Source organism: Natator depressus, chromosome 3, assembly GCF_965152275.1.
Source record: "Natator depressus isolate rNatDep1 chromosome 3, rNatDep2.hap1, whole genome shotgun sequence".
Classification (NCBI taxonomy): Eukaryota; Metazoa; Chordata; order Testudines; family Cheloniidae; genus Natator; species Natator depressus.
In genome coordinates, this window is record NC_134236.1 from 33,502,996 (window position 1) to 33,528,830 (window position 25,835).

Here is a 25,835-nt window from a genome sequence, read left to right on the forward strand (position 1 = left end):
CCTTCCTGGTTTTACTACACTCTGTTATCCATCAAAGAGCATGGGGTATATTTTCCTGAGTTACCCTCCCTGTCCGATTCCAGTATCCCCTTCTCTCTCTCCTGCGTTTTCCCCCTATACTGTGTTCTGTTCTTCCTCTTAGGTACAGGCTCCCCTTTCTACTCCCAAAATCTCCCCCAGCACTTGCCCACTGACCAGCTGCTACGTACAAACAGCGATAAGCACCAAGGACAATGTTCTGTAGCCCTTACTTACTCATTCAAGTAAAGCCTTGTTTACATGGTGAAATTCACAGGCATAGCTATTGGGGAATAAGCTATTCTGCAATAGCTACTCTAGAATACGTACTTCATTAGGATAAATTATTCTAAAATAAAAATGACTTATTTCAGAGCAGAATGTCACCCAGGGAGCTATTCTGGAATAGGTATGATGGTCAATTTCCATGTGTAAGCAATGTTTAAACCTCAGATCTGCATGTTTGAGACTCTCTCTCTACTGCCTCAGTTGCAGTCAGTAGAGAGAGGAGAGAGACCGTGAAGTTCATCCCGCTCATAATAAAAAGGGATGGAGCTGATGACAGAGCTCTCTTATGCAAGGACACTTTCCTCACAAATGTTCTCTCCCCAAGGTATAAAATTGTCTGTGTTTGTTGACCTTGTGGGCAAAATGCAAAGGCAATCTATTTTTGTGGCCCTGGTATATCTGGCAAAAAAATTGTGGTGGGGGTTTAAACGTTCTACTGGTCACATTAATAGTGACTATATCACACATGGTAAGAAGGGGTAATGCTGTTGCTCTAGAAAATTTGTTTTGTAACTCCTGTTATTTATGTTTTTGAAGCTATGTCAAGGATGTACAGAGCTTTGGAGGGGCACCCTTTGGTCTAAACCAGGGGTTCCCAAACTTTGTTCGCAGCTTGTTCAGGGCAAGTCCCTGGCGGGCTGCGAGACGCTTTCTTTACCTGAGCGTCCGCAGATATGGCCGCTCGCAGCTCCCAGTGGCTGCGGTTCACTGTTCCCAGCCAACGGGTGCTGCGGGAAGCGGTGGTCCGGCCCACCCTGCTTCCTGCAGCTCCCATTGGCCAGGAATGGCGAACCGCACCCACTGGGAGCTGCAAGCAGCCGTAGCTGCAGATGCTCAGGTAAAGAAAGCATCTCGCGGCCCACCAGGGGCTTACCCTGAACAAGCCGTGAACCAAGTTTGGGAACCCCTGGTCTAAACTAAAGGTCCTATTATCCTGGAATCTAAATAATTAAACAGATTTGCTTACTAAGTATTCAACTATCTGCTCCTTGCACCCCCACCCCCACCCAAAAATCCTTAGAAAATATAACTGGTCATGAGATCACAAGGATCCCAAAAAGCATTCTCCCACATAGTTTTTCATCCCAATTTCAAGCCTCAGAAGTCTTATACACAGGGTTAAACTGAAGCAATATAAAAGATGAACGATTCTACATGTACAGTTTAGGACCCCACTGAGCTGCATATTTGGAAAGTTTCACATCCCTATTTCGATTATTTTCTACACACGTGAGACCACATGAAGCAACAAAACACCTGTGTAATTATTAACTTAAGTGTTGTTGCTATGTTAGTCCAAGGATATGAGTAGGGTGACCAGATGGCAAGAATAAAATATCAGAACACATGGGGGGGAGGAAATCACAGGCTCACAGCCTCCACTGGAGTCATGGAGGAGGGGGACGCACAGCCCGAGGAAGCTGCAGGTCAGGGACGCACAGCCCCAACAGCAGCCCCCTGTCACAGCCTCGCCGCAAGCCGGTCGGGAGCACACTGCCCCAGCTCCAGCCCCCACTGCAAGCCGTGGGTCAGTGGGAGACACAGGGCCCCAGCTCCAGCCCTGCTGCAAGGGCACGGGCGAGGGTTTAGGATGCTGACTCCAGGAGGGAGTTCTGGTGTGGGAGGGGATGTGGGCTGGTGCTTACCTCAGGCTTCTCCTCAGAAGTGATGACATCTCCCTCTGGGTCCTAGGCAGAGGCATGGCCAGGTGGCTCTGCACACTGCCTCGCCTGCAAACGCCACCCCCGCAACTCATATTGGCCACGATTCCTGGCCAATGGGAGCTGCAAAGCAGGGGCTCACGGTGGAGGCAGCACGCAGAGTCCCCCTGGCCATCCCTGTGCCTAGGACCCAGAGAGAGATGTTGCCACTTCCGAGGAGGTGCATGAAGCCGGGTAGGGAGCCTGCCAGCCTCGTGCCAACCAGACACCGTCGCCTGGCAATTATACAATATCGGGACCAATGGCATCCCAATCAGAAATCGGTCGGGATGCGGGACAAAGAGTTAAATATCAGGACATCTGGTCACTCTAGATATGAGACACACAAAGTGGGTGAGATAATATATTTGTTATTATTTTATTGTACCAACTTCTGCTGGGGAAAGAGAGAAGCTTTCAGGTCTTCGAAGGAAAGATAGCTGTATGTAGCTCAAAAGCTTGTCTCTTCCCTCCAACAGAAGTTGGTCCAATAAAAGATATTACCTCACCCATCTTTTCTCTCTCATTATTAATAGAAAACATTTTATTAAATTACAGTAAATTGTAATTTTATTATTGCTTTTACTTTGCATTTATTTAACTACTTTAAAAAGATAAAGGGCAAAAGATGAGAATCGGTTTGAATACATGAAACTGCTGTTTGTTGCATTCATCTCTCTTGTGCTTGTGCACGCACACACCCACACCCAAGCATAAGTACATTATTGGCTCTTCTTAACAAATTAATCACTCAGCATACACCCTTTAGAAAACCACTTGCATCAAGAAAAGCAAATCAAGAGCCAGCGGTTTAAAGGTTACGAAGTCTTAGTCATTCCATGCAAGTCACTACACGATGCTATTGTATCCTGAATGGAAAAGTAATGCATAAACATTACTTGTTAAGCTTCCATCTTTCTCCCTTACAGAAAAAGGTGAGAAATGCAACCGATATTTTTATGTAAGGTAAAATAATAAACCTTTTTGACAATTAAAACTTCTGAATATCTAAAAGAGAGACAGATAGAAAGTTGAGGCAGCTCATTTCAAAGCAATTTTTCCCCCAAACATGCCAACTTATGTACATTACTCAGTTGTCATACAGACAGGATACAATCCATATTTTTCTCCTTTTTTCATAACTTCACCATCAAAATTACAGCAACCTATTTCAAGATATGAGATGAGCTGATTTTAAGAATGGTTGTCATCAGCAACATAATAATTCTGGTGCATCTTACATTGTATAGTCTTCAAAAAGATTTTATTTTTCCATGAAGCATTTATATGCCAATAAAATAAAACAAAACAATACATTTGCTACCTTATGTTTCATTAGTTACTAAATTGTGCTAACAAATGCCAGAGAATATCAACATCAAGGTATGTTCACACACACAGATATACTTAATTACTGAAGAAAATAATGTTCATAAAAACAAAATCCTTATCAAGCACAGAAAGATAGTGACTGTATGAGACTTAGGTCACTGTGGCAATAAAGAACAGTCTCAAATATCCAAGTAAAAATCATCATCTTGTCCACTCAGATTCTTTCCAGTCATCAATACGAAGCCTTTCCTCTTCACTGGCTTTCTGTTCACTTCTGGCTGCTGGGGATCACTTTTAAAGCCTTGCACCAGTTCTATGAAACACCAACTCTCATCTTATATTTCGGCAGAGAAGTTAAGATTGGCTAACATGCTCTTGCTTTTACTTCCTAAACGTGAATCCTGTGACTGATAGCAGGGCATTCTCAGTTCAGCGCTCTCTTTTTCTCTTTTAGGATTTAGTCCCTTTAGCACCCCATCTTAGCCCAAGGCACCCAACCTATATGGAAGAACATAGGGTCCATTTATTGTTTAGGATTTCACTGACTTTTGTTTTGGGAATTATTAGTTAATATTTATTTGTCTATATAGCACCCAGGAAGTCAGTCACTTTGCAGACATTCACAGTTCTTGAAATACATTAGAGGACTCATACTCCTTTACCCTAATCTTTGTATTCAAACAAACATTTTATTTTGAGTAAGAATTAATTCAGTGGTGCTTTTTAGTTACTCTCTACAAAAGACAAGCCACCAAAATGTCCTTGCTGCCATCTGCTTTGGAGTCTGCCAGAGACAGTGTTGACAGACCATACAACATTTGTGTTTATCCTGTATTGCATTGTTCTTTATTACATCTGTTGTGCTTCTTGAAGCCTGATGCAAAGCCCAATGAAGTCTACAGGAGTCTTTCCTTTGACTTCGCTGGACTTTTGACATCATTTGGGTCAAACACTGCTGTAACTGCACTGAAGTCAATTAAGTCAGTGAAGATTTTACCCTACCATGGAAGAAACTCATTCCAGGATGCATCTTTTAGAGAATGCCTGAAGTTTTTTGGGAGAAAATAAGTTGTCTATTTAAATATGATTTTATGATAAAGCTAATCGCAGTCTATGTAACAAACTTTATTTATTTCTTTGTAATTTGGAAGATATGTATGGGATTTAGACAGTAAAGCTGACTGGAGCTAATTCCTTCATCTTATTAAGTGTGGAAGAACAAAACATATGTCACTTGTGGAATAGTTAAACACCGTCTGCATTGTGAGAGAGTTAGCTGTATTCAGCTCAACGAACACCGTGAACATTTTTTACTGTAATACACTCAGTTCTTCAAAAGGGCACAGAGTGTAGGTTGTTACTTCTATTGTTTGTAGACAAAAGTTGACGTATAAACAAATGAAGTACAGTTACAAACTGATTTTACATAAATCAGCTCCTGATATTTGACCATATCTACAGCTTATTTCTCATGGTTCAAATCAGCAGAACATAACATCAATATGACTAACCATATAAGTCAATCAAATCAAGCTATTCTGTGCAGCCACATGTTCCTATTGCTGTTACCGTCTAACTTTCTTCCCATTTCCTCCATTTCTTTGTTAAATCCACCTTACATCTGGGCTTAAAAGCAGATAGCAAGAGATGTGTTTTTACAGCCCCCAACACAATTGGGTCTTGCACCCGACTGAGGTCTCTGGGAGCTATTTTAACAGAAGTAAGTAATAGTAATCTGCACTAAGAGACACCTTCGTCATGCACATATGAAGCTACCACACTGAAGGAAGACAACAAAAAACAGAAATTCCTCCATCATTGGATTTACGCTAACCATGGTATTTTTATCCTCCAGGCAAATAGGAGGCTTTTCAGGAAGCGAGGAAAAGAACAAAAAAAGGAGACATTCTGCCAAACAGAACACCTCTAACAAGTATTACTTAGAGAAAAGCTGAATCATCTGTCAGAAACTAGTATAAGCAGAGGTAAAGTAATTATTTAGATTTTACCTTTCTTTTAAAAAGTACATCATCATCAGGTTAAACTGCTGGGATGGGGAGCTGGTGGTGGGTTAAGAAACCAGTTTCCCTACTTATTTTACCAGTAACAGATTAGATTTTTACAACTGAAAAAACTAAAAACCTCATTTTCCACCCAATGACGTGTTTGTTTACTTTTTCAACTTGATTCATCTTACAAAATAAAATGAATCTGTCAGTTTCACTTGCGAGGTCTCCTACTAGCTAAATTATGAATGTTTAAAAACAATTTTGGTCCAATGCTGTCAAATTTTACAACCTACTTCTCTCATATACGGCAGCTACCAGACAGTATGCTATAGTTTTGATTCTATTTTCCCCGCCATCATTAGTAGGACAGTGTACCACTTCTGAAAAATTCTGAAATGGGCTTTCAATATTAATACAAACACTTTTATATCAAATTATTAAATCCTTACATTACAGCATAGTTAATGGAAGATAAACAATGTAGTCAGTATAAATTTAAGATTAGCTCAGCTTCTGGCAAATAAGTGTTTGATATATTTTAAGATCATCCTCCTCCCTTGGCTACTATACAGGAAGAGGAATCTTGTTAATTTCACTCTGCTGATGCTTGGCCAAGCTATGACAGGTAGAAAAAGCACTGGAGCGCCCTGTGTGCAAACCCAGGAGAGTAACACCACATTAATTCCTATTTGGAACGGGGGAGTGTTTTTTAAATGAAAGCATACAGAAAATTTTTCATACATGGCCACTGATTTTGGGTGCCAAACTAGAGACTCCTTATGGCATATTCTCTCTAAGTGGGCACCCAAAAACAGAAGCAATCAAAATCAGAGGCCACCCCTGAAAATGCTGGCCTTAAATTCGTGTGGAATGAACAGCTTTAACTACAGTGGAATTAACGGTTTAAGGCAACCATGCTCCCCCTGGAAAGCTTCCCACAGGCCATTACAGAATGGGCAAATGATTTTTTTAACCCCTCTAATTATTTGTTTATTCTACAGCAACTCTGAAACCAGGCTGTTCATCTGCCATCCACTTGGGGGGTAATTAATATAGACTGCTATTAAAAAATCAAATCTGTTTTTCCTGCAGTGCGACCTCAGGCAAGTCACTTCTAGCCTCTCTGTACCTCAGTTTCCTACCAATAAAAAGGAAATAAACTACTTCCACACCTCATAGGAATGCTGTGAGGATAAATACATTATAGATTGTGTGATGCTCATATGATGCCCATCAGTGCAGACTCTTAAGTACCTAAAACAGATATCTAAGATAGACAGAAGGCACTGAACTACTTACACATTTAATATTAAAGCAATTGAGAATATAGATGAGGGAAGCATGCTGTCCACATGATGATATAATCAAGAACAATAGTTAAACGTTACAGTGACCCAAGCAAAACAAAATGCAGCTTACAGAATATTTAACAATTTCATTGCTGCTTTGATTCTAAACCAGTCCCTTCGGCATTGCTAATATCAAGTCTACACAGAGCTCAAGGCATGGGAAAACTTCATTTTCAATTTTTATTTTTTTGTAACATACACCTACAGTACTGTAAAGGAAAAATGAATTGATAAAATATATATTTCATACATGCATTGCAAAATTCTACATTGCACGCCTTGTAGCTGACAACGGAACAGGTTCTATGTAGCATGTGCTAAGGAAATTTCCACTCCTACGCCTTTGTTCAAAAGGTAATTCTGTTTGCTTAAAATGATTAGCAAATGCATTTGTTTCCTAAATAGCCTCCCTTAAAATAGATTAGAAATTTCACTAGAACTGTATTTTGTCAGAAAGTCTTCACTATAAACAGACACGAATTTATAGCACCAGAGAACAAGCCATATGAAAGTTCACTTAGCTTCAGGACTTCCTTATTTCACTCTATACCATCTGAATGTACAACAAAGCTTTCAGGAACATAAAATTGATTAGTTCAATTATAATCATGTCTCCTGCTTTGAGGTATTCAAATACACACAACACAATGCTAGACAGAATTATAGACTTCAGGCTGAAATTATACTGATAATCTGATCTTTACTCAGGGGTAAAAGAAGAGCCTATGAACATGAAGTGGTTTTATATAAAATATTGCAATTCCACCCCTAGACAACATTGTGGCTAAAAAACAGAGTTTCAGCCTTCACTCTTAACTCCTGGCTTTAAACGTAGATGCTACAATTGATAACATAACTGTGAAAGTTTAAGTGAAAAACCGTAACAGCTAAGACATAGATTTGTAAGATTTGGCCACATATCACAAATATTCCATGGTAAACATTTTTGTGTAACTGAAAGAATCAATAAGTATGCACAAAGACACAGAATTTGAAAAATTTCCTCAGCACCTACTCACTTGAGGAGTGAGGGCCTCTCTACACTACAAAATTAGGTTACCACATTAGATCGACCTATAGCCACCTCAGTAATTAAATCGGCTGTTGGTCTTCACACTAACCTCCTTCAGCCGGTGGTGCACACCCTCACCAGGAGAGCTTTCACTTACTAAAGAGAGGCACTGGCAGCCACGCAGGGCTCATAGCAGAGCCCACCTGCCCCGGGTCTGACATCAGAGCTGTGACCCCAGCAAGTGGCTCAATTTCACAGCAGGGAGACTACCAGAAGTGAAATGGACATTCTTGGTCAGTTTCACAGCTGCTATAATTTCACATTTCCTCTCTGGCTCTGGCTGGCAGGACGCTCACAGCTAGAGACTCCCACCCCCCACACCAGATCTGTCAGCCCCATTTAGGGCTCCCAGCTGGCGTCTCTGGAGCGGACAGGTGGAGCCAGAGACCAAATGTGAAATAATAGCAGCCGTGAAACTGACAAAAAAATGCTGGTGGGGGAGTGGCACTATATGTGAAAGAAAACAGAGTCAGATGAAGTAAAAACCTTAAATGAACCAAACTGTACCATAGAATCTCTATGGATAGTAATTCCATGCTTAAATAATAAGAATATAGCAGTAGAGATATACACCGGACCCTTGCTAGAACGCACGTCTATATAGCACGAATTCGCATATAACGCGGTCGCGGCCATGGATCCCAAATTTAATTACTTTAATTGCAGCTCATTTTAACACGGTCCCAGCGTTAATGCAGTACTGCGCATGGATCCCAAATCCCGCGTTCAAGAGAGGGTCTAGTGTACTACCGACCACCAGACTAGGATGGTGATAATGACTGCGAAATGCTCAGGGAGATGAGAGAAGCTATAAAAATAAAAAATGCAATAATAATGGGGGATTTCAACTATCCCCATACTGACTAGGTACATGTCACCTCAGGATGGGATGCAGAGATGAAGCTGACTTACAAGGAGAGGCTGAGAAAACTGAGGTTATTTAGTCTGCAGAAGAGAAGAGTCGAGGGGGGATTTGATAGCAGCCTTCAACTACTTGAAGTGGGGTTCCAAAGAGGTTGGAACTAGGCTGTTCTCAGTGGTGGCAGATGACAGAACAAGAAGCCGAATGGTCTCAAGTTGCAGTGGGGGAACTCTAGGTTGAACATGAGGAAACACTATTTCACTAGGAGGGTGGTGAATGGGTTACCTAGGGAGGTGGTGGAATCTCCATCCTTTGAGGTTTTTAAGCCCCGGCTTGACAAAGCTCTGGCTGGGATGATGTAGTTGGTCTTGGTCCTGCTTTGAGCAGGGGATTGAACTAGATGGCCTCCTGAGGACTCTTCCAACCCTAATATTCTATGATTCTTGACACCTTAAATGACTGCTTTTTGGAGTAGCTACTCCTGGAACCCACAAGAGGAGAGGCAATTCTTGATTTAGTCCTAAGTGGAGCACAGGATCAGGACCAAGAAGTGAATACAGCTGGACCGCTTGGTAATAGTGATCATAATATAATTCAATTTAACATCCCTGTGGCAGGGAAAACACTACAGCAGCCCACCACAGTAGCATTTAATTTCAGAAAAGGGAACTACACAAAAATAAGGAAGTTAGTAAAACAGAAATTAAAAAGGTACAGTGCAAAAAGTAAAATCCCTTTTAAAGAGCCATAATAGAGACTCAACTCAAATGTATACCCCAAATTAAAAAACATAGTAAGGGAACCAAAAAAGCGCCACCGTGGCTAAACAAAAAAGTAAAAGAAGCAGTGAGGCGCAAAAAGGCATCCTTTAAAAAGTAGAAGTTAAATCCTAGTGAGGAAAACAGAAAGGAGCATAAATCCTGGCAAATGAAGTGTAAAAATATAACTGGGAAGGCCAAAAAAGAATTTGAAACACAGCTAGCCAGAGACTCAAAAAGTAATAGCAAAAAAATGTTTAAGTACATCAGAAGCAGAAAGCCTGCTAACCAGCAAGTGGGGCCACTGCATGATCAAAATGCTACAGGAGCACTCCAGGATGATAAGGCCATTGCAGAGAAACTAAATGAATTCTTTGCATTGGTCTTCACAGCTGAGGATATGAGGGAGATTCCCAAACCTAAGCCGTTCTTTTTAGGTGACAAATCGGAGAAACTGTCCCAGACTGAGGTAAAAAGAAAAGGAGTACTTGTGGCACCTTAGAGACTAACCAATTTATTTGAGCATAAGCTTTCGTGAGCTACAGCTCACTTCATCGGATGCATACTGTGGAAACTGCAGAAGACATTATATACACAGAGACCATGAAACAATACCTCCTCCCATCCCACTCTCCTGCTGGAAATAGCTTATCTAAAGTGATCACTTAAGGAGAGTGATCACTTTAGATAAGCTATTACCAGCAGGAGAGTGGGATGGGAGGAGGTATTGTTTCATGGTCTCTGTGTATATAATGTCTTCTGCAGTTTCCACAGTATGCATCCGATGAAATGAGCTGTAGCTCACGAAAGCTTATGCTCAAATAAATTGGTTAGCCTCTAAGGTGCCACAAGTACTTCTTTTCTTTTTGTGAATACAGACTAACACGGCTGTTACTTTGAAACCAGACTGAGGTGTCATTAGAGGAGGTTTTAGAAGAAACTGATAAAACTAAACAGTAAAAAGTCACCAGCACAAGGTGGCACTCACCCAGTAGTTCTGAAGGAATTCAAATGTGAAATTGCAGAACTACTAACTGTGGTATGTAACCTACCATTTAAATCAGCTTCTGTACCAGATGACTGGAGGATAGCTAATGTGACGCCGATTTTTTAAAAAGGCTTCAGAGGTGATCCTGGCAATTACAGGCCGGTAAGCCTAACTTCAATACCGGGCAAACTGGCTGAAACTATAGTAAAGAACAGAATTATCAGATACATAGATGAACAAGATTTGTTGGGGAAGAGTCAACATGCTTTTTTTTTTTTTTTTAAAGGAAATCATGGCTCACCAATCGACTAGAATTCTTTGGGGGAGGGTGTAAACAAGCAACTGGACAAGGGGGATCCAGTGGGTATAGTGTACTTAGATTTTCAGAAAGCCTTTGACAAGGTCCCTCACCAAAGGCTCTCAAGCAAAGTAGGTTGTCAAAGTAGGTAGGGATAAGAAGGAAGGTCCTCTCCGGGATCACTAACTGGTTAAAAGATAGGAAACAAAGGGTAGGAATAAAAGGTCAGTTTTCAGAAAGGAGAGAGGTAAAGAGTGGTGTCCCCCAGGGGTCTGTACTGGGACCAGTCCAATTCAAAATATTTATAAATGATCTGGAAAAAGGGGTAAACAGTGAGGTGGCAAAATTTGCAGATGATACAAAACTACTCAAGATAGTTAAGGCAGACTGCGAAGAGCTACAGAAGGATCTCTCAAAACTGGGTGACTGAATTTAATCTGCCATTTTGTTGGTCAATGTTGATAAATGCAAAGTAATGCACACTGGAAAACATAATCCCCACTATACATATAAAATGATGGGGGTCTAAATTAGCTGTTACCACTCAAGAAAGAGATCTTGGAGTCATTGTGGATAGTTCTCTGAAAACATCCACTCAATGTGCAGTGACAGCCAAAAAAGCTAATAGAATGTCGGGAATCATTAAGAAAAGGATAGATAAGAAGACAGAAAAATATCATATCGCCGCTATATAAATCCATGGTACATCCACATCTTGAACACTGCATGCAGATGTGGTCGCCCCATCTCAAAAAAGATATATTGGAATTAGAAAAGGCTCAGAAAAGGGCAACTAAAATGATCAGGGCTATGGAACAGCTTCCGTATGAAGAGAGATTAATAAAACTGGGACTTTTCAGCTTGGAAAAGAGACAACTAAGAGGAGATATGATAGAGGTCTATAAAATCATGACTGGTGTGGAGAAAGTAAATAAGAGTGTTATTTACTCCTTCTCATAACACAAGAACTAGAAGTCACCAAATGAAATTATAGGCAGCAGGTTTAAAACAAACAAAAGGAAGTATTTCTTCACACAACGCACAGTCAACCTGTGGAACTCATTGCCAGAGGATGTGGTGAAGGCCAAAACTATAACTGGGTTCCAAAAAGAACAGGATAAATTCATGGAGGACAGGTCCATCAATGGCTATTAGCCAGGATGAGCAGGGATGGTGTCCCTAGCCTATTTGCCAGAAACTGGGAATGAGTGATAGGGGATGGATCACTTGATGATTATCTGCTGTTCATTCCCTCTGAAGCACCTGGCATGGGCCACTGTCAGAAGACAGGATACTGGGCTAGATGGACCTTTGGTCTGACCCAGTATGGCCATTCTTATGAAAAATCAATTTCACAGCTTGTAGGCTCCCTGCTATGAAACTGAGTCTCTAGGGCTCAAGCAGTCAGCCCCAGGGCAGGGGGAGAGCTCCTGCTGTGAGCTCCACTGCCAGGGCTGACAGCCAGGAGCCTTGCTGATGCCTCCCAGTGAGGAATTGGGGCAGGGAAAAGGAGAGCCCGAGCCCAGCCATCTCCTGATGCGGGGGAAGAGAGCCCAAGCTCCGACAACTGCCAGGCTTGGGCTCTCCTTCCTCCCCAATCCCTCACTAGGAAGCAGCAGAAGGGATCCGAGCTATCAGTCCCAGCGGCAGTGATCTGGGCTGTCAGCCAACAGGTGATGTAAGCAATGCAGTGTCCACACAGACACTGCGTCACCCCTAAATACATCAACCTAAGTACTACGCCTCTCACAGAGAAGGAGTTATTATGTCGATGTAGTTGGCAACTTACATCAGCAGGAGCACCATTCTATTGTAGACACATATATTTAGGTCAACATAAGCTGCCTTATGTCGACCTACCTCTATAGTGTAGACCAGGCCAAAGTCTACTAGTCTGGATGAAGAGGACCAGCACCACCTATTTAATTTATATTGCCACATCTCCAAGGCCACGCACCTATTTAATTTATATTGCCACATCTCTACTCCTCTGCCAATAAGTTAACTTCTGTCCCCCCAAATAAATAATTTTGAAATATACACACCAGTTAAAGTCTGGCCAATTCCCTCCTCTACCTCCCACTCTGAATAAATGAAATGTAGCCTCCTCGCTGGTTCTCACTGCCCTCTCCTATACCTTGGGGATGAGGAGCTGCTATATCCCTTTTCATCTCCTTCCCCTATCACTATACTTTCTCTCTCCCTTCCCTATCTCTCTCTCCCACACACTGAGTCTCCTCACCCACTCACTTTTTCCCTCCATGTTCCACCATGGTCTCCTGGCCCCTGCACAACTCCCAAATTTTCCCTCCCTTTCCAGTACAGTTTCCTTTGCATTTTCCCTGTGCTACCTATTACCCCATACTCCCTCAGCCTCCCTTCTGCATCTGAAGTTTCACTCCTTTAAGCACTCTCCCTGAATCTTGATTCCCCTGCATGCCCCTCAATCCCTCCTGCAACTCATACTCCCCTGACCCCCTTATTCTCCTACTTCTGAGATCAGGAAGTACAATTAAAAAATAATTAATCTTAAGGACCCTTGCCACTGTCTCCTAAAAACTAATTTTTAAATCTCCAGAATTAATCTGTAATATACAAATATAATAAAAGGTGAACTCTGAGGGCAGGGCCATCTAATTTCCTCACATTTTTGTGGAAGGCCAAGCACAGTCAGCTCCCAGCAAACAGATTTAAAAAAAGAACAACAGTTCCATAAACTGGTTTATGTTCAGTCATAAAACATGAAAGCAAAGCTTGCATATGATATCAGACATTAGACATAAAACAATTACAATACAAAATATCGTGATGCAGATTATGATATCTATTACAGTGGTCTGGACACAAAATTGTATTACATTCAGCACAATGACACTAGTACTTAAGGTTGAAGGATATTTCCCATTATAAGTCCCTGTTTTCACTTACTTATAACTTTGTCAAATTTAAGCCATTTGGGCTGAAGTTTTCCATGCTTGGTGTCTGCCTCAGATTCAATTTTTGAGAAAATGTCAGCAAAAATGGGTAATTTATGTCCAAGAAAAGGTATGGGGAAAATACATTGTTTTGCCCATGTTAAGTCTGGCATTTCTTTAACTTTTGGTTCCAAAGTCAAGCACAGTGTACTTTTAATGTAATTTTTGGATGGTCATTTAATTTGGGGCCTTGCTTCAGAGTGCTACATTGCTCCCATTCCAAACCTTACACTGAATGGTTTTTACTTCTCTACTGCTGTCAGATAGTATGTTGTGCTGTCCCTGCGTAGCTTACTACATGATTACCCACATTAATCATGATAATTAATGCTGCTAATGTTTCTAGCATTTGGCACTCGGAAAAGATCAAAAAAGGTGCAACATCAATGACCTCAAAGGAATGGCACCCACTAATTCTGAGGCGGAATTTGGTCTCTTGTATCTATCCCTAAAAAGGCAAATGGGGAAAACTAGCAAATGAAGAACATCTAGCTGCGTAGCAGGGGAAGCTGTTGTAAGTGCACCTTCACAGCACTTTTCATATTCTGTTTATCTTTTTTGTAACCCTGTCTATCCGCCACTCACATATGGCTCCATCCACACCCCATTTTTGCATCCTAGCATCTGTCCTCCTTTGGCTCCATTTCTCCATCCTTATTACCAACCTCCACATTTCCCACCAGCTCTAACTGCTCCTCTTTCTCCCCCGTCTTCCCACTAGCCCAAATCCAGATGCCACATCCACACCCTCCTCTGCTTACTTCTCCTCACCTCTGCTGACATGTGGCCCACTCGTGGCCCTCCCTCTGTCCCCACTCTCCACCTCCCACACCTGTTCCTGCCACTGCCACCACCTCCACCCCTCTCATATCACCATTCCTAACCTCATGCCCATCTTCCTCCTTCCCTGCTCCCTCCTCCCCTTCTCTTGCTGTCTCTGGAATGCCCTCTCCATCTCTAAAAGATCACAGCCATCCACGAGTCATACCTTGCTCCCTCCAGCTCTTGGCTTTCACAGAGATTTGGGTCCCTTTATCTGACACTGCTCCTATAACTGCCCCCTCTCACATTCCTCAAACTGGACCACACTGTGGTGCGGATATTGAACTTATCTGCTGTTCCTGAAGCTTCCAACCCCTCTCTCCCCCTGTGACAGAGTGCAGGGAGTGAGTACTTATTGAAAAGCCAGGAGGCAGGCAGGCGCAAGGCTCCTCACATGTGAAAGCCTCCTCCCCCAGCCCAAGGGGAAGAGCTACTGGACCCGGGAATCAAACAATTACAGGGGACAACTGAGGAATTAACGGTCAGGAGTGAGGGTCATAGGTACAAAATCAGGGATCCAGAGCAGGACACGGAACAAAGAACCCTGGACAGCACCTACTGCTTCTGAAAGGTGTCTAAGGAGCCAGCGGAAGCCACCCAGAGGAACTCTGCCCAGATACGTGAGCCAAGGGAGGAACAGCAATAGGCCCCACAGTCGCAGAACATTCCCTCATTCAGCATCCTCCTCCTGGTGTTAAAGATGCTTACTTTGGCCAACGCCAGGAGGAGGTTGATGAGGTCTCATGACTTTGTGGGGTCATGGATGGGGTGTGCATAGATAAAAAGGTGTGGGGGAAAGTGCAGCCAGAGCCTTAAGAGAAGGTTCTGGAGGAACCAGAATTGAGCATGCAATCGGGTCACTTAGTGCCCCAGGAGAAGCTGATTGCAGGTAATTATATGATCAGGTTGGTGGGTTGGGTGGAATAAGAACTGAATTGGCCCCATCAGCCGAGGGCTGATAAAAGAGGCACAGGAAGGAAGTGCAGGGGGAGAAGAGAAAGGGAGGAACAGGGCTAGCTGAGTCTAGTCATACAGCGGCCTCAGAGTAGGGAGACCTCTGTTCCCCTCAGGTTCTGCTAGGAGGGCCTAAAGCTCAGTAAATATTGTAAATAGGTGGGAGCTTGGAGGAACGTGGGGATATTGGTGAAGGGGAACTGAAATAAAGTTTCACTGAGCGCACACTTGGTGGAGTCTGTGCCATTTCTGCAGGGAAGAGGACAGGGCAGAGATGGACTCCTGTTACACCCCCTCTTCCTCCTCTTCTGAACAGCACTGCTTCAAATTTGTCTCTCCTCCTCCATGTTGCTGTCATCCACTGTCCATCCAACTCCATCCCATCAGCCTCTCTCTTTGATTTCAATCTTGGCCCTCTCTTCTCACATTCTCCCACACTCATCCACAGAGACTTCCATTTCCATGCTGGTGACCCACTGGACTCCTTAACTGCACGTTTCCTCACTCTCATCTCTTCATTTCACCTGCACCCTTGGTTCAACTCTCCCACTCACTAAAAGGGCAAATCTCTTAACTTCGGTCTCCACCAAGCATTGCTCTCTCTATTTTCTCTCTATGGCAAGTTTCCCTTATCTGACAACCACTTGGTCTCTTTCAGCATCACCTATCAGCTCCCCACTCCATCCCCACTCTCATAAACCGGCACTCTGCTTTTCCATGACTTCCAGTCCATCACTGTTGATGACTTCTCATGCTCACAGCTCACTCCTCTCTTAACGTGGTTGTTGATTCTCTCCATGCTTCACTCTCCTCCACCTTTGTCTCTTTTGCCCCTCTCTTCCAGTGCAAGTTTTGCCCTACCAACCCTCTGCCCTGACTCATCCCCAACATCTGCTTCAGCTGCTCCTACTCTAGTGCTACGGAGTCTCTGGCAGAAGTCTTGTGACCAGGCTGCCTTCTCTTCTACAAATTCATTCTCTCCTCCTCCAGTTCTGCCATCTTGCTAACTAAACAACTCTACAACTCCAAATTAACTGAATCCCACACTCAAAATCCCAGTCCCCTTTCCACCACCTTTGACTCACTCCTCAAACCCGACCCACCTCCTGCTTCCATTTCTCTCTCTGCTAAGGATCTCACCAATTACTTCCAAGATAAAACTGATATATTATATGACTTTTCCCCCTCAGCTTGCCTTCCTTCTCCCCTTGCCATCCTACAACTCTCTTCTTCTCTCCTCTCACCCCCCACCACCACTTTCCCAGTGATCCCACCCCATCTCCTGATTTCTCTCTCTCTCACACACACTCTCTCATCCACTTCTTTACTCTTTTTTTTAAACCTCTCACTCCCCCACAACTTGCCTCTTCAACCACTGCTCCATCTCTAAGATCAATGAACATGCTGTCTACAATCGCTGTCTGGAGTCTCTCTCCCCCAGTTCCATCCTAGACCCTCTCCAATCCAGTTTTTGACCCTTAAACGCCACTGAAACGATTCTCACCAAGGTCTCTAATGGCCTCTTCCTAGCCAAAGGTCAGAACCAGTCCTCCATCCTTAACCTTCTTTACCTGTCAACCACCTCTGAAACAGTCAATTACTATCTTCTTCTTGTTCTTACTTGGCTTCTGTGACTCTGTCCTCTCCTAGTTCTCCCTACCTCCCTAACTGCTTCTTCAGCCATGTCCTCCAGAGGATCCTCCTAATCCCATTCAAGTTTCTGTGGTGGTTCCTCAAGGGCTCGGTCCTTGATCTCCATCTCTTCTCCCTTGACAACCTCATCTGTGGACAACCTCATGTGAAAACAGATTCAGCTACCATCTCTGTACTGAAAACTCACAGGTCTACCTCACTACTCCAGACTAGTTTCCTGTATAAATTAATATCTCAGCTTGTCTCTCTGACATCTCCCTGTAAGTGAGCTGATGGCTAGACAAGCGCAACCTAGATTAAAAACTGTATTTTAGCTTTCCCAATCCCTCCTCACTACCGCCTTTCTCAATTACTCTAGACAACACCATCAGCCTGTCTGTCACTGTAACCTGCAACCTGGGCATCATCTTCGACTCAAACTTCTTTTTAGGTCCTCGCATCCAGGCCAAATCTTGCAGATTTTTTTTGGCATAACATCTCTAAAATGTGGCCTTTCCTATCTATCTAAACAACTAAAACTCTCATCCAGGCTCTCCTCATCTTGATTCTCAATTACAAAATCCTTTTCTCCAGCCTTGACAAATGCAATCTTGCCCTGCTCACATCTATTCAGAGTGCTGCTACAAAGATCATTTTTCTAGCCCATCACTTTGACCATGTCACCCCTCTCTTCACATCCCCTGACTGGCTCCCCCTTCTCTATCAGATCAAACAGAAGCTATTTGCCTTCACTTTCAACTCTCATCCTCACCCTACCAATCATCCCTCACTTTCTTTTGAGATGTCAACTCTTGTTGACTTATTATTTCCTTGGATTCCCCCATTTGTTTGTATCTATCTGCTGTCTCCTGTCTTACACAGACTGTAAGCTCTTTGGGGCAACAAATGACTTTTTGTTCTGTGTTTATACAGTGCATAGCACAATGGAGTCCTTGTCCATGACTAGGTCTCCCATTAATACTACCACTAACAACAACATGGTAGGAAGAGAAAGAAGAGAAAAATGAAGAGGAAGAATTAGACATCTGCTGATCTTAGTTGAAAGCAAAAAAATATACTGAGTCTAGAAAAGCTAATTCTGCCATTGAGAAGTAGCAAGAGAGATAGGAAAGGGCTGAATCACGCTGCAGGATGGTTCTCTGGAAATTATACAGCTCCCTACTTTTGGAGGAGTGGGGGAGACAGAGAGGGTAAGGTTGATGGTGGAGAGTTTAGTATCACTGGTGGGACAATGTCCCACTAAAACCAGTTTCATAGTGAACCTAGATGACTTATTAAGTTTAACTGCCAAAACATCCTCCACACTACAAAAGGTTTTCAGTCCATATTTAAGGGCTAAATTCTGTCCTCTGACACAGCTCCAGCTGAAGTCCTATAATTTAGCCAGAAGACTTCATACACTACTCCAGCTTATTCCTTCATGACCCCTTCTACCCCCAAAATAAACACTGCTATTTGAAGACATATTCCTGTTTGTACCATGATGATTTTCCCCAGCAACATCAGATGACAATGTCAGAGGTTTATAACTCCAGAAGAGAAGCATTTAAAAATATGATGACTTTATGAAGCTATATCCAGTAATAAGGGGAGAAAATGCACAAATATGTTTCGAAAGGAATAGCATAGTGTGAGCAAATACGTTTTTATTAAAAACTAAATATAAATTAAGGTTTTAAAATTTTCCAGAATGCATCAAGAGATGCAAGTATTCTTATACTCTGGAAAATAGTAGGAAATGGCTCCTTCTCACTCCGATTATTTATACAGCTCCCAAAAGCGTGCTACGCACTTCACAGAGATATAAAAAGACAGGTTTCTGAAGGTCCCTGCCCAAAGAGCTTACAAATTTAAATAGACATCATAAAGATACTGCACGTGTATTCAGAGCCATGTCTCTTTACTGACATCAATTTTTACTGCTTTTTACTCATTAGTCGTCCAAAGCTTCAACAGCTAAGAGAGAGCAAGCTGAATTCTATTCCTTTTTGTGCATTACTGTTATTTACTGAGTTTCAATCAATCAGTTACACCTCTCCAAACCCACTGAAGGCAGTGGGGTTGCTGTAGATCATTCACTTCAGACACTAAATTCAATTTTGGTCTCCAAAACCTTTATTATGGGGGATAATGAGGAAAAAAACATATTGTGACTGAGAGCACCCAGGGTGAGTTGCGGGGCTGGCAGTTATGGAATCGAGACACAATAATCATGGAATCTCCACAAAGCCATTTTCAGACTAGAACCAAACTTTAAGAGGAAATGGTGGAGATGAGAAAAAAAATCAATACCCACACCACTATTTAAATTTAGTTCTGAGGCTAAACTAGACGTAGGGGCTTGATACAACCAGCCTCCCCTAAAACTCATTTCTTTAATTCACATAGTCCATCAGCAATAATCCAACAAGAAATTTAAAGAAACAAAAATAAAATTAATTAAAATATTCTACACTTTATGAAATAGGACACACATATGTAGATAAATCATGGCTTGTAATTCTGCCTTTTATGTAGTGTTTACCACACTAATTTTTCAGATTTTAAACTCTACAATCCAGGAATTTGTGTATCCATGCACACACAATTATAAGTTTTATTTTTTAAATAAAAATCCATGCAACTAACGTAACATTTGCTACATCACATTGTTCACTGCTCATGTGTTATGCTCCTTTTCTCTACCCTTAGTTTGTTCTGTCTACTTGGTTTCTATATGTTTTTTTACTATGCTCATCACAGAGTGTCTGAGCATCTTCCAGTTGCGCATTAAATGACATAATTAACATCTGCCACGTGTGGACTATTCTCTCATCCTCTCCCCAGGAGGAGACTTGTATGTGCAGTAGAGTATTTTGTTTTGGTAGGGTTTTGTTTGTTTGTTAGTGATATGCATGTTGCTACATGTTTATAAATTAGAGAAAGCAAGTTTGAAGAAGTACGCCTTGCACTTGGAGCACTTACTGCACGCATTTAGATTGAAAGCTTTCTGGAGCAGGGACTATCTACAGTTCTGTGTGTACAGCAGCTAGCACAATGCTGCCCTGTTCTCACTTGGTCCTTAGGCACGAACATAATAAATATAATAAATAATAAAAAATTAGTATTTGGTTCTTACAGATTTCAGTACCAGCCTTTGCTATACAACTTTTTCTTAAAACCATTCACAAAACACATACATGGATTCCAGCCATCACTAAATGAGTTTATGGAATAACAATTTCTAAAATTTTTCATGACCCCATGATTAATGGCATCTCACAGAATTCACTACAGTTGATGGGTCTTTTTTATTATTATTAAAGTCACAATGTAAAAAAAAAGAGAAAAATGACCTTAGCAATAGCAATTGTAAAGTCAGGCTTTTGCTACTGAATGTGCACAGCATTAAAAAGTCATTTCATATTTGTAGGCCCTGCTACAATATGGGCATCTGGAACCTATACTAGAAATAGAAAGCTTACAAATGTTAATCTTTTTTTAATCTAGATTACTGATTTTGAACATCCCATCCCCCAAACATATGACCCTGATCTGAGCTATCAGACACTAATTTAAAACTTTTTAAAACTTACTTATTACTACATATGCAAAGATTAGAAAGTATGATATAAAGTGCCTGATCTTCAGCACCGCTGCACACTTGCACATTGATTTCAGTGGGAGCTGCAGATGCTCAGCACCTCTCAGGACAGCATCCTAAGAATGAAAAAATTGCAGGAATGGTGGAATCACTTATCTTGTACAACAATACTGACATTTTTGTCTGTTCCAAGAACAGACCTTTCCTAACTCTCTTTCTACTAGCAGCAGCAAACACTGATCAGATTCTGGTACTCAAATAACACAGTACAAATAGTCCGGAAGGGAAGTAAAAAGGGGAGCAGGGTTACAATTTAATGATTTCTGCAAACTGTCCATCATTTGTTCTGATCTACTCACTGGCAGAAGCTAGAAAACTGCTTCCACCTCACCTTCAAAAGAAACTTTTAAAGGGGAGGCTCAGTCATTAATGAAGTTTAAAATCAGATAATTAGCAGATAAGAGTAAGATGGAACCACAACTATTCTACAATCCACCAGTTTTGTAAGTTTTCAGTTAGCAAACTAGTTCTTTCGTGTCCATTGATTAGCTGAAATCCAAACACTACCCAGTCGTCTGAACAGTATTCCTTTTACCATCCCCCATTTCAAACACTACATTCTTAAACTTTACACAGGTACATAACCAGATTTCCTAGATTTTAGTACCATACTGTATGTGTAGTTTAGTTAGCGCACTGAAAACATATATACTGAGCTTTCAAATCTGTGTTAGTGAAATCAGAACACATTTGTCACATTTACTTTACCTTTTCAACCACAAGCTTCACTAAGTGTTGTTTTTCATCAAGCTGATATACTAGCTTCTATCAAACCGCTAGAAAAAAAGTGTTGTTTTCCTCTATTTGGCAACGTATATACAGCTTTTACCAGAGCAACATCTTTAACCTGAAAAACCAGACAGACCGTGAAGCATGAAGGACGTGAATGTCAGAAAATTGAATATGAACCTAGATTTTATAGATTTAAACCTATGAATATTGTCCTTTAATTCTTGAGACTTTTTTTAAAAGGAGTACTCCATTTAATTTTGTAAAAGCAGTACTCCATTTCATTAAATCATTTCAGGATCTCAGTAGGAACAACCTATTGCTGATGTTTTGCCAAAATTGCTAAAGAAATCAATGATAGTGAATAAGCAGAGTGACTGCCAATACAACCTCTAATGCAGACTTGTAAAATTCTATGCACCCTGGGTAAGTATTTTTGACAGACCTGTAAAATATTGGTTGTATTCATTATCGTACAGAATAGATGAGCAGATTTTTTCCTTAGCTAGTAAGTTTTCATGGCCATTTTGCCAGGCTTCAATAAAGAAGATTTGTCACATACCTGCAACCTCTAAAGATGCAAATTGAGATATAACATCCTGATTGTGTTTCTTTGAAACCAACCAGCAATGTAACATTGGTCTGACCTGAAAACAAACAGCTGATAGCCAGATTAAAAAAGACAGGAACCAAACATGTTCAAGTTTATATGTACAGCATTCTCCTGATTGTAAAGAACAGTGAAGTTTTCAAGAACGTTGTACTCATTTTTGGGGGGGTCTGAAGAGAATGAGCTAACATCAGTTCAGCCAACTACACATGCTAATGTCATGAACTTGGGGTGCCCAACACCTGAGACTGTCTTAAAAATAATGACCTTTTTAAAAATAATATGTTGGATTCTTTTTCTTGCCTTCTTGTCTTTAAGGGTTCACATTTTCAGATTTTTTCTCAACAACTGGGAAGACTAGAAACTCACTCTTTAAAAAATTTACAGTTGAGATTCTCACATAATCATATGGTTCCAAGAGAAACGGCTTTTAAAAATATATAAATAAAATATCGTGAGACTTGTGATAAAACCAGGAGATCTGACAACACTACTTACAGTTACTTGCTTTAGACCTAAATAATTTCAGTAACTGTTCATTTAAGTTTTGTAAATTTTAGGCAGAAAAAAAGACCTTCACATTTATAAATATTCTCTAAAAAACATTGCCATTGATATTTAATTGCTGACCTTAAAATCTGCTTTAAAAGGTATAATTAAATACAGGCGTTTAAGAATAAGTTTCTATGGAGGGAAAAATTACTTCAGGAGCAAAACAGTAATTCCTTCCATACAGATTATTTTGAATTCAAAGTCAAGGGTTTAGGGACTGACAAAACAGGAAAATCTTGAAAAAGGCATTTAAACAACAAATGCTCTGTTTTGTTCACATATTTAAGATACTTATATAATTGATAGCTTGTGGCATTTTTTTGTGGAGAGTGACACTTCAAACCTAGCGATTCTCAAGATTTTTGTGTAAAAGTTTAATTGATTTTTTAACATAAACATACTGCAAAATAAGCAAAACCAAACAGACACACAGTACATCAATTGATGGAACAAATTACTCTACATAGCAAACAAGATTATTTTGTTTACAAGTTAGTTCAGAGAGGCTGCTACTACAATCAAAATAGGCAGAAACGCTTTATTTTGTTACACACAGGACAAGAGACAGGATGGGTTATATCAGACCTGTCCCAACTCTCCTTTGCATCGGGAGGGAAAAGACTCCTCCCTCAGTTTTTACGGTCTCCCTCAGGTGAGGGAGGATTTTGCCAGAGAAATTTCAAATTTCTTTAACAAAAAACCTCCCTCCATGAGACGGACACAGCTCCCCTGCCCAGGGGTGTTGCAAACCGCTGCGGATGCAGCCAGACACAGCCCGGGGGGCGGGGGGAAGAGAGGTAAAAGGCCCTGTATGGCAGGCTGAGGGGGGCACGGCCCCCCGGGGGTGGGGGGAGACAGCCACAGCCACCCTGCCAAGGAAGGGGGCTGAGCCTCTGGGGGCCGGGGAAGAGGGAGCCACAGCCCCCCCCTCCCCGCGCCGGCGGAGGGGATCGAGCCTTGGGAGCTGGGGGGAGGCAGCCACAGCGCCGCACGCCGGCGAGGGAGGCCCGGGGAGGAGGTTAAGCCCCGGGCCAGCCCGGCGCGCCCCGCTCCGAGCGGCCGAAGGGCGCTTTCCCAGGCAGTCGGAGCAGGCGGCGGCGCCGGCGAGCGCCTGGTTCCCCGCTGCGGCGGACAGAGCGCGGCGCCAGGCCGGAGGGGGCTCCGCAGCCCCTCCCCGCCCGAGCTGCCCCCGGCTCTCACCTCCTCGATGGCCGCCACCGTGTTCCTGCACTGAGCCATCCGCGTGGTGAAGTTGGAGGCGGTGGGCGACTTGTAATCCTCATTGGTCTCGGACACGAATTCCGACACGGAGATCTGGTCCGGCATGGCGGGGCGGGGACGGGGGGCGGGCGGCTCCGAGGGAGGAAAGGGGGGGGCACCCCGCTTACATCGCTCGGCAACCGGCGGCGGCGGCAGCGCCCTGCTCACACCCCACAGCCGTCTGGCGTGAGTTGTTCTCTCCTGCGTCCGCACAAGGAAATTCCCCGCAGCCGCTCCCCTCCCTCTCGGTCACCCGGAGGGGGGGGGCTGCTGCTGCACGCCCCTCCCCCTGGCAGCACACAGACTGGGGAGGCCACCACACACCCCTCCTCCCGGCAGCACAGACAGTGGGGAGGCCACCACACAGACCTCTCTCCCATCGTACAGGCTGGGGGAGGCCACCACACACCCCTCCTCTCCCTCGCCACCGCACAGGCTGGGGGAGAACTGCTACACACCCCTTTGTAATCACACACTGAGGGAGGTCACCACAAACCCATCCCCTCCCTATCACACAGTGGGGGGAAGCCACTACACACCTGTCCTCTCCCCATCACACTGGGGAAATTGCCACCCCCATCCCCCATAACACACGACGAAAGGCCACTACACACTCCTGTCCTCCCTCATCACAGGCTAGTGGAGGCCACTAAACACCCCGCCCTAGTCACTGTTGTGGGAGGCCACGACACAACTCTCCCCTCTGGCATCATCCACTGGCAGAGGCCACCATGCAACACTGCTTTTCCCCATCACACACTGGGAGGATTGGGGCCACCACACACCCATGCCTTCCTGACTATAGGCTATGGGGAGCTGCCATACATCTCTCCCACAGTATATACTGGATCATGCAATAAATTATACCTGTAAATCAGATAAAAATATCAATGTTAAAATGAAATCAGGCTGAGAGTACATGCACACAGTACATCAATAATGTAATGGTTAAATACATTACAACAATTTTGTAAATATCCCAGAAACAAGCACTACAAATCCAAGAAATTCACAGTTCAGGTTAAAGAAAGCTAAACATTAAGGTATGGAAATACAATTAAGACACCCACAGAACCTTAACTCAGCCTTGTATTGTTACCATGAGGAAACCGCTAAGTGAAAACTATTCTATCTTTAATAATCAGTTTAATCTAATCTAAGATCATGAAGGTTAAAATGCCTTAATCATAATTGTATGTTTATTGCATGGTGTCAATAGGGTCAAAGAAATCAATATATGCTAAATTTCTTAAGGGGCCCATTTAAAAAAATAATTTTAACTCATAAACATTTATTTGTAAATTCTTAGAAATGTAATTCTGCACTCAAAGAGTACATGTTGTAAATTGGGCAGAACAACTCACCTTTAACTATGGAGTCACAAACAGCAGTTCTGTAATACACTCAACTAGTTAGACGGTTGCAAAAGGGCAGTTAGCTGGGCATAAAGCTTGTGTGATAAAGTATGGAAATACCTACAGCATAAATTAACTAAATTTCTTTCAGTCCAAAGGCTCTCAGGGCTTTTCCCAGCCTATTAGCCCGGGGTTTCGGATATGTCTCTGGAAGTCTGTGTTTTGTCCTACAATCTTCTCGCTCTTCCATTCATTTTTGTCATTATTACCAATTATTTATTAGTGTATTTTTAAACGTCATCACAGGTGTCCAGAACATTAGACGGGCACTATTGTAGTTTGTAAAAAATCCAAGTAAATAAATGTGGGGCCAGTTGGGTATTACCTCTTTCTAAACCCATACCAGCTTTTGTTAGCAAAGGAGACAATAGAACTTATACTAATTTTTCCTTTAACATAACGAGAAAGAGTCTTCAACAGCATATCCTAGGCTGATGGTGGCAAATCAGGTGATGGACTGTGACCATCCCTCTACCTATCTTTTTCTTTTTCCCTTCTCCCTGACTCCTACTAACTCCTTTACTCTTACTAACTTCCCCAAGCCAGCC

At 42.5% G+C, this 25,835-nt stretch overlaps 1 protein-coding gene across 4 annotated transcripts in view; it reads right to left on the reverse strand.

The window, feature by feature from the left end:
• Positions 1-23,946, reverse strand: part of ASAP2 (ArfGAP with SH3 domain, ankyrin repeat and PH domain 2) — a 174,208-nt gene extending 150,262 nt beyond the window's left edge. For all 4 annotated transcript variants that reach the window (XM_074947676.1, XM_074947678.1, XM_074947679.1 and 1 more), the window contains exon 1: positions 23,813-23,946. In XM_074947676.1, coding sequence (XP_074803777.1) covers positions 23,813-23,938 — 126 coding nt within the window. In that variant the 5' untranslated portion in view covers positions 23,939-23,946. The remainder of the gene's footprint in view (positions 1-23,812) is intronic.
• Positions 23,947-25,835: the final 1,889 nt, after the last annotated feature.